At 50.8% G+C, this 12958-nt stretch overlaps 1 protein-coding gene across 2 annotated transcripts in view; it reads right to left on the bottom strand.

The window, feature by feature from the left end:
- The window catches only part of SIL1 (SIL1 nucleotide exchange factor), a 113576-nt gene that overhangs the window by 22828 nt on the left and 77790 nt on the right, over positions 1-12958 (bottom strand). For both annotated transcript variants that reach the window (XM_069029036.1, XM_069029037.1), the window contains one exon: positions 12028-12149. In XM_069029036.1, coding sequence (XP_068885137.1) covers positions 12028-12149 — 122 coding nt within the window. The remainder of the gene's footprint in view (positions 1-12027; positions 12150-12958) is intronic.

Genomic DNA, 12958 nt, shown 5'->3' with positions numbered 1-12958 from the left:
CGGGGCCCCACAGCGCAGGCCGTTAGGCTTTTAACGACAGAAATGCCTTTTTCTGCTCTCTGCTGTCCCTGGCACAGGGTTTGGGTAGGGAAGGTGCCACCTCAGACCTGGAGAACGGTGCAGCTGGAGGAGAGGCACATGGAGCCCACTGCAGCCTGTGCAGCCCCCAGCACCAGTGTCACCCAAATCCCAGCCTGTGACAGTGGAGGGAGCTGCCCAAGGAACCAGGATCCTCCCCACAGAGGGATGCAAAAGAGCAGGGGAAGATCTCAGCTGCATTCACAGGAACGAGCCCAAGGGGAAAAAAAATCTATTAGATTTTTCTTTCATCATTTTTGGGGGGCATCAGGCCCAGCATCACCAGCCAGGCAAGGGGGGGGGATTGTCCTGCTCTGTTCTGCACGGGAGTGGCCTCACCTTGAGGAGAGGCTGAGGGCACTGGGCTGGTCCAGCTGCAGCAGAGGAGCTGAGGGCAGAGCTCCCCGGGGCTGCAGCTCCTGCCCAGGGCAGCGCAGGGACAGCTCCGAGCTCTGCTCCTGGGCCAGGGACAGCACCCAGGGAGCGGCTGGAGCTGGGCCAGGGCAGGCTCAGGCTGGAGAGCAGGGAAAGGTTCTTCCCCAGAGGGTGCCGGGCACTGCCCAGGCTCCCCAGGGAATGGGCACGGCCCCGAGGCTGCCAGAGCTCCCAGGGGTGCACAGGGTGGGGTTGCTGGGGTGTCTGTGCAGGGCCAGGAGCTGGACTGGGTGATCCCAGTGAGTCCCTTAAACTCAGGATATTCTGATTCTAGATGTAAGCCAAGCACACCTCACAGCTGGAGCTGGGCAAACACTCTGTGCTGTGCCGTGGAGGCACTCGGCAGGGCCGTGGTGCTGGGTTTAACAGGGTGCCTGCCTGGAAGAGACACCTCAGTTACTACCAGTGGACTCAGACAGCCAAGCTGGAGCCCCCAGGCTGGTGCCAGCCCAGCTCTCCGGGGCTGAGCTCCCCTCCTTGCCCTGGCACAGGCAGATGTGGCTGCAGAAAGCCGCAGCCCTCGGCAGCACTCGGGCACGCACACCCTGCTCCACTCAGCAACCACCCACGAGGGACGGGCTCTTCCTGGAGAGCACACTGCACTTCTGGAACAGCCACAGGCTAAAGACAAAGAAGTGAATGTGGATGATGTGACCCCAGAGAGATCAGGATTCAGCCATTCTCGAGGTACCAGAAGAGACAGAAGACGACTTCGTCAATTCCAGCTGAAATAGCTGGATTTAAAGAAATTAAATTTGTCAGTTCATTAGTGTGTAACATAAGAATGAAAAATGCATTTCTAATTCCTGATCCACTAATCCACAATCCGCTGATCTGCAATCCCCAGAGTCCCCAGGGAAAGAAAAGAAAAGAAAATCCACAGCAGCCTTACAGTATCTCTCCATGACTTCTGGCCAGGTCCTGCAGAGAGAGCTCAGCCATAGAGCCTTCCTCCCTGTACAAAACACACCTCAGCAAACTCACTGCCATCCTAGGGGGACTCAGGGACAACAAAAATCAAACTGCACTTGTTGGAGTGGGTGAACACTGGATGTCTGGTGAGGTGTTGAGCATCATGTTCTAGGAGTTAGCTCAGCTCCCCACAGATCTGCAGGATCAGCTCATTTCCAGCAGTGCTCCCACTCCTCAGGACATTTAGCAAGGTCCCAGTCACCTTCTAAACTGTGAGTGCTGCCACTGCAGCACAGGAAGGGGTGCTGGTGCCTGTAAAAAGGCTGTCCTGGCTGCACCCGGGAGATGTGTCCCCTGTACCTTCCTCCCAGCGAGGGACCCATGGATGCCACTTGTCATCCAGTTTGCCCCAGCAAGACCAGTTCAGTGCACACACACCTGCCCAGCACACACAGTCACGGGCCCCCGGCCACGTCTGTACCCTAAACCATGATCCCCACAGCCAACTTCAACTTCCCACACCAAATCCTTCCTTAAATTATTCTCGCTGAGCTGCCTCAGGGGGAGGCACCCACAGCCCTCTCTTTGGCAAGTGCCCCCCGGCAGCACAACCCGTGCACAGAGGCCAGACCAGCAGTGAGCACCAGGTGGGAAACTGGGAATCTCCTGGGGCTGCCACTGCTGCCCTTGACCATCCTTCCTGCCCTCTCCGAGTGGATGTGCTGACACAGCTCCATAGCTGATCTGGATTTGCCTTTGCAAAGCAACTTTGCCTTCACTTGCTGCATCTCCCCAGCTCCAGAGCTGCTCAGGACTTGCTGACCATGAAAGCACCACCATGAGCAATAAAGCCAGTTTGCACAGGGAGGACTTGCTCCCAAAACACAGTGGGAAACTCTCCTTTCTGCAACACCTTTTCTTCCTCCTTTCCAGCAGAAAATGCTGTAAATGTCTGTGGCTACAGACCCCAGAAATATGCACTAATTCTGAAGCCACCATGCATAAGACACCTGGTATTTCTCCATTACTCCCTTCCCTCTCACAGGCAAGGATGGGAAACCTGAGGAAACTGTGCAGGTTATGCATGGAGCAGGAACTCAGAGCAGAGCCCAAATCCCATGCCACTGCCACACCTCTACATTCCCGTTTCCAAGTTTTTTGGAGCACGCCTCAAAACGTTCCCCTCCTCCCCGCTCAGCTCTGTGCAGTGACACCAGAGCCATCGTGCACAGCTGTGGGAGGCTCGAGGCAGAAATAGCAGCTCATTACCCAGGGACGTCATCCCACGCAAGGACCCCGACACGCCACCGTCCCCTCCTCACCCCGACCCACACCTGGGCCAAGCCCGCCCTCCTCCAGCCGCACGTCCCACCGGGAGGGGACAGCTCGGGGCTGGCTCTGCCAGGTGACATCTGTATGTCTCCCCCCGAGCTCTTCATGCCAGCTGAATTGATCCCCAGGTGCTGCCAGGGTAGGACCAAGCCCTGACTCCACTGCACTCTTGAAGGTTTCAATTAATCATAAAGCCAGTTCCATTTTGGGCTCCATCTGTCTTTATTCCTTCAGGGACTAATAATGCCTCACCATGTGTTTTCACACACTAGCTGAACTGAAATTAAGATGGATTTCAATATGAAGTACCTGAGAAGAAAATGCATTTTTAAAAAAGAAATCTCATGGTCGTTACTGTTCTCAGCTTGGAAAAAGACCTTGTTAAGTAAAAGCAGCGGGGTATTAATTTGGAAAACAACTCAGGTGAGTTCCTGCTCGTTGCAAGACGTGCAAACAAACTAAAATCATATTTAGGGGCTTTTATGACAGAGTGTGTATGGAAATATGACATAACCTGCTTCCACAAGGAGAGGAGGAACAGGCAGAGGAGCTCACACAGGCTCCCATGTGCAGCCTCTGAGCAGAGGGATGCCGGCAGCAGCCACCCTGCTGCACCAGGCATGGACCAGAACCCAGAAACTTTCTCCAACTCTCCCTGTTGCACTGACAGAAACAGATAAAACCTAAGAACCCTTGTGGTTCATCGTGTATGGCAGGTTTGAGCTGCTCAAGGCTTAGGGAAACCTCATTTACATGTCAGCACACCGTTAAGCACCTGGGTTTTGTGTTCCTTCCTCTGCAATCCAGCCAGGGGGGCTTTCCAGCCAGCCAGGCCTGCACGTCCACTTCAATAGGGCAATTCCCGTGTTGATCTGGTGGGTTATACAAAGCAACAGCCCTAATTATTGATCTCAGCAGATCAGCTAAGGATTAATGACCTGTCCCTTGGAACTGCCACTGCAGGGCTGTGCCCATCATCCCCTGGCTGTCAGTCTGGCAGCACCAGCGTGTCCCCTCCCTCCTCACCCACATGGAGATGTTGTCCCACATGGTGACAGCCGAGGCTGACGCAGGCAGGGATGCCCAAAGCCAGCTCCAGGATGATTAACAGAAGGGAACAGGTACAGCCAAGCACCAGGAGGGAATAACTGAGTGAGTCACGACTGTGGAGAGCAGCAGTGACAGGACGTTTAGCATGACCCACATTTTGCCTGGGCTCCAGCTACCACCACCTCACTGCAGGAAGAGCCCTTCCCCTCTCCCACCCCCTGTTTTCAAGGCGTTCAGAAAAAAAAGGAGAGAAGTCTGGAAAGGATGGTTGCAAGGAATTATAAGATGAGCTCCACGTTGAATTCATAAGAGACATGTGAGACGTGAGGAGTGCAGAGCGCTGAGGGGCATGAGGCTTCTGATGGAAACGAAGATCCTTTGATGGCAGCCTTCTGGAACTGGCTGCAGTACCTTGGAAAAACTCATTAAATGCAGCAGAAAGGACAAGTGACGTACATCTATTGATGCTCTGAGCAGCAAATTAGTTTTCCTATCTATTCAGGGCTCCCACAGTGGCATCAAGGGGCTGAGACTCGGTGGGAAGCGGCTGCGAGGTGTTTCTCCACCTCGAGTGGGGACTCTGAGCTGCCCTCAGGGAGGGGGCTGCCACTGGCCCAGCTCCCTGGGGATGTGGGGTGGCCACAGACAGCTGCCCTGAGCAGCAGGGCTCAGAGGGCTGCACGGCTGCTCAGGCAGCCAAGCCAGTGAGTCATCCCCTTCCAAAACACGCCAGGCCGCTCCGAGGGCCTCTGATGGACATCTCCTTTCAAGTGGAAAAAAGATCGTCTAAAATAAAGGGACATCAAAACCTAGCTCACAAGAAGAACAGAATGTCTGCACCTGAGGGAAGAGCAAGTAGTTAACAGTAATGACGAGTTCCTTCAGAAGGAGATAATTTCCAGTAAGCTGTTGTTTTCTGTCATCATCCCGTTCAAACACCTGGAGAGCCTCGAAGCAGCTGAGGTTGGCAGCAATCTGGTGAAGGCCTGAGGAACTGTCTTCATGGATGAATAATCACCTGTTTCAATGAATCTTTAAGCACATGAATAGACAGATGAGAGAAAGCTTATCAAAGCACTGTATCAAGAGAACAGGTAGGCTGGAAGATGCCAGCCTGGAAACAAGTTCCCTGCCGGGGCTTGGTCCCTCTTCAGTCAGGACAGTCAAGGGCCATTCCTGGATGCCAGGGGAGCCTGCAGTTGCTGGTTTGTGTTATTTTGCCTCCTATGAAAGCTCTGCTGGCCTCTCCTTGGCACAAGGAGAGGAGTGAGGGAGCAAATACAGCTAAATCCAGAAGAGAGGCCACGAGAGGCAAGGGCAGGCCCCCAGCACCCCTCTGACAGCCCAGTGCTGCCATGCAGCCCCAAAGCTGGCTCTGCATGCTCACTGTGTACAGCCTGCTGGCACAACAAAATCCAACAAAAGCCACGGTCAGGAAGGGGTAGGAGGGTGCACACAGCAGGACCTACAGAGGAAAAGATGGGGCTCAGACAATGGCTGCAATCATAAGGGTCAGTGCTGTCCACCCCAAACCCTGCTGCGAGCAGGTCCTCACTGAGGGTGGATCCTGCATTTCCCACTCCCATTGTTCATCTCCCATTCTTCCCTTCTGTGTTCTGTTCAATGCACTTTCTCAACCTCCCTTCTGAAACACACATCAGTGGGCTGCCACAGCCTCCTGCACACCCTGATCAAAGAGCAGATGCAGACGCCTCCTCTCTGTGAGTGTTTTGCACCTATTGTTTGAAGGGAATGCAGAGAACACGCCAAGACCTGGGAAAGTCACAGCAGGTCAGGAAAATAATGTAGGTGGTTAGGGAGGGAAATCTTTGAAGCTTGTGAAGCCATTAGCAGAGAGTGCTCAGGCTGTAGTAAAAAGGATAAACAGAAAACACAGAATCACAGAATCATTTAGGCTGGAAAAGACATCCAAGATCATCAAGTCCAACCATTAATCTCACACCACCGTGTCCACTGCTAAACCATGTCCCTAAGTGCCACATCTGCACAGCTTTCAAACCCCTCCAGGGCTGCTCCAGTGCTTCACAACCCTTCCAGTGAAAAACACGTCCCTAATCGAAACCTCCGCTGGCAGAACTGGAGACTGTTTCCTCACGTCCTATTGCTCGTTGCTTGGGAGAAGAGACCAAGCCCTGCCTGGCTCCACCCTCCTGCCAGGGAGCTGTACAGAGCAAGGAGGATGAATTAATAGTAGCTGAAGAGACAGAGGAAAACATGTTGTGTCCAGCTACAGAACCAGGTCTACACTGGGAAACAGCAAGTTTGGGCTGGTTTTTTTGGCAGAAAGTGATTAGGTAACCAGCCTGAACATGTCTTTTAAATGGAAACCACCACAATAACTCAAAGGCTTTAGCAGAGAGCATTTGCTAAACACAATGAGACAGAAACAACATGTTTTATATAATGCATGAGCTGGCTGTGATGCGTCTTTCCCTCCCTGCTAAAGCTCTGCTGGAGCAGCTTCCTGGTGCTCCCCACCCCTGTCCCAGCCCTGGGCAGCACTGGCTGTTCTGTGGGGCTATGTTTGCAGGGCAGGACACCTCCCACAGCCCTCAGAACATCAGCAGCTGTGGACAGATGAGAGCCTGCAGGCTGTGGGAGCACCCATCGCTGTGTGAAGGGCACAGGAGGACAAGTTCACCTACCTGAGCCCCAGGATAACTGGGAGAAGCCAGTGGAGCTGGGGGAGCCGTGTGGGAGCTCACTGCCCACGTGTGATGTGAGGCCAAACACTCCCATTTCAGTCACAGCATCCTCCCAGCACCAGCCCAACCCAGAGAACTCACTCCAGAATTCCCATGTTTTACAGAAAGGACAATGTCCTCAGCCTAAAACCAGTCCCTTGGGCTGAGGCCAAGATGCCCATCCCACCTTGTCAACTCTCCAGAGCTGCAGGCACCTGGGGAAAACACATCTGGAACAAGACAAGGACTTGACCCACCCTCTGCCACTTCCAGCCATCAGCATTTCCCCAAAAATTTCTCCCAAAAAACCCAGGAGCAAACCTTGGATTCTAGACTTTTCCCTCCTTGTCTTCCCGAGAGCACAAGGATGGCAGTTTACTCTTTAAATGTTAATTACACTTTCTTGTTAGATTTCAGAGGCTGAAAAATGTTTAGGGATTTATTCTTCTGTGTAATTAACCACAATGATGAAACACCCATTTATACTGCACTGCAGTTTTTGTTAAGGTTATTCATAATGGGGAAAGGCTAAATAGGTTGAGTTCATTATCATTACAGAAAAAAAATTGAGGTGACCCAATCAAATTAATTTGAAATTAAGTGCAGTGAGGCTGATAACTCCACACAAGTCAGGAGTTCAAATAAAGATAGAGGAGACAATCTACAAAGCAAGAAATTATAAGCAGTCAAGGAGTGGAGCTGGAATTACTGCAACTGGGAGATGGCAAACACATGGTGTGGGCAAACAGGGCCACTGAAAAAATCAGGCACAGTGGATAAAGAGATGGGCAAATACTGCAGGATGTAAAAGGAGAAGCTGGAGGAGGAAGGGATGAAGATGGATTGGAAATAAATGGGTAGGGACAGTGCTTGTTAAGCTAACCAGATTTATTTCTCCACACAGAAATTCTTATGTCCTTACAAGACAGCATCGAAGCAAGGTCTTTAATTTTACTTTTCCTGGGTTTATTGCTTGGGCCTCTGTGTTATTTAACACCAGTGAGCACCAACCAGTTTCAGTGCACAGCTGGACCTAACTCAAACCCCTTAAATCTGGTGGAAGCTCTTTCCTCTTGACAGAGGCATCCTGAAGGAGCTGCTGCTTCTCCAACAGAGCAGGGAAGTCATGAGCCCTGGGAGAATGGACACCACCAAGGGACTGATGGACAGAGCAAGGAGACAGAACTCCCACATCTCTCCTCCCTCAGAAAAGACAATGGAAAAGTAGAACCAAAACCAGGTGGACCCCACGATGCTGAGCTCTGTCAGACACCCCAGCACAACAAGGGGAAATAGAGCCCATCACTCAGGGAGCTTCTTTCAGGCTTCTCTTGAGAGGCAAACACATGTTTTATGCCTCTCCTGGCTTTACCAAAGTGGGGCAAGCTCTGAACGAGCCTGGGAGCTGGGTAACACAAATAATGGTGAATGGGATATTCAGGGTGCACATGGTCATCCTTTAAGGGGTTTAATCTCTGGGAAGCAGCCAAGACAATCCATAGCAAACTCATGTGTGCTGCTGCAGGATGATGCTTCAGTTATCACCTGTGATGAGTTTACTCCCAAGCCTTTACCAAGTGCTTTAGCACTCAGGGCCAAAAGGGAACAGTGAGACCCCAGCAGTGCTGGGCTTGTGGCCAGAGGCTGTGCTGGGCCTGTCCCATGCCCTTCTAGGGCATATGGCAAGCGCCAGCTCGGACCATCAGTGGGACATCACTGTCCCTGGCCACGTGGTTGGGTGGGGTTTTAAAGGTCTGGCCAAAGTGCCACGAGTCTCTCACTGCAGCTGCACAAGTGGCCCTCCCAGCTCCCCACTTTGGCCAGGCCAAAATCTCACCTTCTGAGCCTTCTGCCTTGTCCCCATGAAACACAAACTGCTTCCCTTTGCCTTGAAGGTCCCACAGCTTAACTTCTCTCCATGCTCACCTCCAACTCACCCCTAAGCGCACGGGCAGCATTTGGGATAAAGCTTCAAGAAGGCATTCAACATAAATTATTATTCCCCTTCTAAACGGATTACAAAAATCCTTTTATTACAAAATACTAAAATGTTCGAATTATTGGTGTGGAAAAACGTTTCCTGTAGGTAAAGTTTTCAAAAATGGAGGTTTTAATCACAAGCATAATCCTTTCTGGCTAACATTTCCAGTCTTGTGAAACATGGAGATGCAGATTGCACAGAGGCCTGGCTGTGCCACGAACAAAGGGAGATGCTGCCTGTAAATAGCTCAGAGGACATCAGAAGACACTTCTCTCATCAGCAATCTTTTTTAGCTTAATATAGCTCCTCTTTGCATAAAACATTGACATTTTTGTAATGTTTGGACCCAATGGTGCGAATGCTGATTGTCATCCGAACATACTGGAGTGTACCTTCAAAATATGCAGGAACATTTTACAGACAGTAGTTTCACTTGCCTCCAAAATGCTGGATCTTAATATTTCACACTTATATATATTTAAATGTTAGTACCACAGGATAAATGCTAACATGCTTTTATGCTAATGCAATCACTGGAAATCCAGATAATGCCGTGTATTGGCATATACTGTTAGTGAATTATGGATACCTAAATGTACAACCCCACATGCCTAGCAATCATTTTTGTTAGTGCATTTAACTTTTATTTGCAATCAGAGCACTTGAGGATTGTTCAAATGAAGTTTACTTTTGCAAACTGCTGAATGGAAAACATTTTGTTAAAGGCTTAAAAACAGTAAGGCTGTGATGAGGTTTTAGACTTGCAATAAGGGCACTGCTCAGAGAACTCCACCAGATGGAACAATGTTTGATTTGGTCACAGACTCAGCGATTAAAACCCAAATGCCTGAACTGAAGGACATATAAGAGAAACATGAGATGAAACCTTGATTTCCTCCCCATCAGGTGAAGAAATCTGCCTCTCCTGTGGCAGAGGCTCACAGAGGCAGATGGATGCCAGGAGGTCAGATCCTGGCAGCTGCACCCCAGGACCTTGTGCCCCAAGGTCCAAATCCTGCTGTGCTATGGCTGCTTTTCAAGTCTGCTTTAAGCCAAATAAATAGGAGCAGTATCAGGAAGGAGAAATCCTGAGCTGGCCCTGTTGTGCCTTCTCCTCCTCCTGCCTTTGCTGATTCAAGCCTTGGCCAGCCACCTGACCTGCTGGCTCAAGATGCTGATCCCCTGGAAAACCCTTTTATTCCAATGGGCTTTCAGCACAGCCAGAGCTCCGGGCCAGGTCCTGGCAGGGCCATGTGCAGGCAGGACCTGGGTGCTGCAGCTGCTTGCTCCACCCCTTACCTGCTTCACTACCTGAATGGAGTTGAGGACAATGCAAATCTGGAGAAGATCTGGGTATTTTTGAGAGCTGAAAAGTTCTGGATGTGACCCAAGCATGTCTGGAATCACTCTGTGTCCAGCAGTTTCCTCCTGTGTTAAACACGCGTTGACAGACAAAGCCAAACTCCCTCTTCCAGACTGAGCTGTGCCAGGAGTTACTGACCTCCCATGCCAGGCTCTGGAGCTGCTATCACCATGCCCTGATTTCCCTCTGGGAATGTTTGCCTGGCTTGAAACTGCTGGCCTGAGCCAGCCCAGCCGAAGAGACCTGGGAGGTGGCCACAGACCCACTGGGTGAGCAGCAGACCATTGCCTCTTCCCAGGCTCAGCATCCAGCACAGGACCTGACACCAGCCCCAGGCACACAAGCACAGAGCAGATCATGTCCCTGCAGCCCAGCGAGCTGTGACACCTCTGGGAATTTACTGGAAAGCCCTACCACCTCGCCAAGGCTCCCAGGAACAACCACGAGTGAAGGAAATAAACAACAAGCCCTCAGAAAAACACAAAACGCTGTGTGAAGTACCTGAAATGCCCCCGACAGTTTAACTGGAGCATGGAGTAAGCTGAGAAAATGTATGAACAAACGAATTAAGCAGTGAGCACACAGCAGACAAGTTGGCATGTAGGTGTCTACTGAGAAAGCTTAAGCACAGCAAGGGGAAAAAAAACAAACTCAAACCAAGGCATAATATCCCTCATATTTTGGAACGGAGCTCTCAGACAATGTATCACCCAAAGCACTCCAAATTACCATCTGCCAGAATGTCCTTCAAAGAAAAAAGGCCCACAAGTTTGCAAAGCAGCAGTTTAATGTTGTCATATCAGATGAGAGGTCCAAAGAAGGTTTTTGCACTTGAGTGAGGAATACTACACAAAAGCATGACTCTGGTGGCCACTGCTACACTCTCATGTGCCGTGAGACAGTGAATTTTTGGAGTCTGGACCATGTCATGTCAGGTACATCTGTGAGAAGCTCTTTAACAGCCCCTGTCATTTCACTAGTTACCTGCAAATATTTCCACACCCTCTGCATGATCTTCTCTGTATGGGACATATAATTAAGAATCTACATAAAGAACCTGAGCAAACCACTCCAGTATTGTTCCAAGGATTAAGATACACCAGAATATGAAGAGCAGGTTGTGTTTCTGATGTATCCTCCTGTCATCACTAAGTCAGGCTCTGTTTCAGACTAGAAGCTGGATCCTTTCCTGGTGCCAGTCTGGGTACCCGCTCCTATCCACGAGGCCCCATCACTTCGCACATGCTGAGGGCCAACTGCATTGTACACAAGATTGCCAAATAAATGCAGGTCTGTGGACCATGTGTTAGACTAAGCCATAAATAATTTATAATGCTGGAGAAGGTGACTGTATTTTTAGGTGTAGAAATATGCAGATAAAACAGCCCTGACCTTCAATTTTCACTCTGCACTGCTGATCCTGAAGTTTGAGTCCATCCAATGCATTTCTAAAGCCTCTGCACCTCTGAATGTACAACACATCCCCTGCAAAGTCCCAAACCCCATAAATCCAAAAGGGGCACCAAGAAAACCCATGGAGCCCACAGGGTACCTCCTGTAGCACTACACACAATGCCCCAGCATGAGGCAGACCAGGCTCCTACCCGTGAATCTCAAACATCCTGGAGGCCAGTCTCCTCTGGATTCTGGCTGCTGACCCTATTCCTGACCCTGCATCTAATCAACACCTCTTTGATGTCAGAGGCACATGTCTATGGGGCCCAAACTCTGCTCCAAAGACCATGGGAGCTGCTCAAACCAGCATTTTGCCATCCTGGAGCAGCCCAGGAGCAAGGAAGAGGAGGAACAAAGGTGCTCACTAGGGTGCTCGTCACTGCACCCCCCTTCACATCTTCCCCCAGAGAGGGCTGGGGAAGGGGAGAGAAGCAGAATTATTCCCCCCTTGGACTTTGTACAAGCAGGGAACCCAGGGAAATCAAGAAACAATCCTAGATTTGACACCAAACTACTTCTGGATATGTCCAATGAGCAAGATGAGGACAGACTGAGGAGAAGGGGTAATGGGTGTTGCAAGAGCTAGGCAGGGGACAAGACAGTTTTGGGGGAGTGGACTCTGTGGTGTGTCACAGCACAGCTTTCAGTCTGTGCTATCAGAAATAAACCAAGAGAAGTGAAGAGAGGCACAGAGCCCAGCTGAGGGCAGGTCTCACCTGGACAGGGCAGCTCCCAGGACGAAGGCAGCGTGTTCCTTCAGCGCGGCCTCGCTGCTGTTGAGCCCCTCGATCACCAGCCGGAGCCCACCCATGGACAGGAAATCCTTTGCATTGTCCACCTGGGACAGCAGGGAGAGAGCAGGTCCTGTCAGCACGAACCCCCAGCCCTTGGAGAGCACCTCCCTTCACACCCACAGCATCCCCTTCCTCCCGCTCTAACCAGCACAGAGTTTTAAACGGAATTAAAAATTCGGAGGGAACAGCTTTGGCTGAACTCTGCAGAGCCCTGCCCACGAGCAGCGATGCCATGGCTGCACAGGCACAGTGGGAGGATATTGTCACATACAGAAGGCATCACTGGAAACTCCAATACTTTGATTATAGCTATCAAAACTACTCGACACATATTTCAGTAATGCAGCTGGTGTCAAAATCTCAGTACATCTGCTGATGTCAGAAAACTCCAGCTCTTCGCTCCCACCTGAGCAGGCCTTTACTGGGGACCCAGGGAATTGCATGCTTTGCAAATGCAATTAATTAATGCTGTAATTGTAGCACCAGGAGTCAAGGATGTTTAGGAGCCTGTCAGCACCAACAGGGTACACAGGTGGCATCGGAGTGAGGAGTGTGGGCAGTTCTGGGAGTTCTCCATGAGTTCCATCAACAACTTCATATGGACAAGGCAAGAAAAAGCCAGTCCTTGCTTGGAGGGGTCAGCCAGGAGCTTCCCCATGGAGCAGCCCCACAATGACCTTTCTAAGCAAATAATAATGGATTAACTGCCAGTAGAGAAAAGTTTACACATTAGTGGGGATTCATCAGCCTCTGGCTCTAACTGGATCAGGGGCTAGCCAGGCACAGTCCCAGCGGGCATCTGCTCTTGGAGAGGAGATCAGAAAAGGCTCTGAGTGCTCACAGACAAAATTTA

This window comes from Aphelocoma coerulescens, chromosome 13, assembly GCF_041296385.1.
Source record: "Aphelocoma coerulescens isolate FSJ_1873_10779 chromosome 13, UR_Acoe_1.0, whole genome shotgun sequence".
NCBI lineage: Eukaryota > Metazoa > Chordata > Aves > Passeriformes > Corvidae > Aphelocoma > Aphelocoma coerulescens.
The sequence above is the reverse complement of the archived record's forward strand: the minus strand, read 5'-3'. Positions and strand labels throughout refer to the sequence as shown.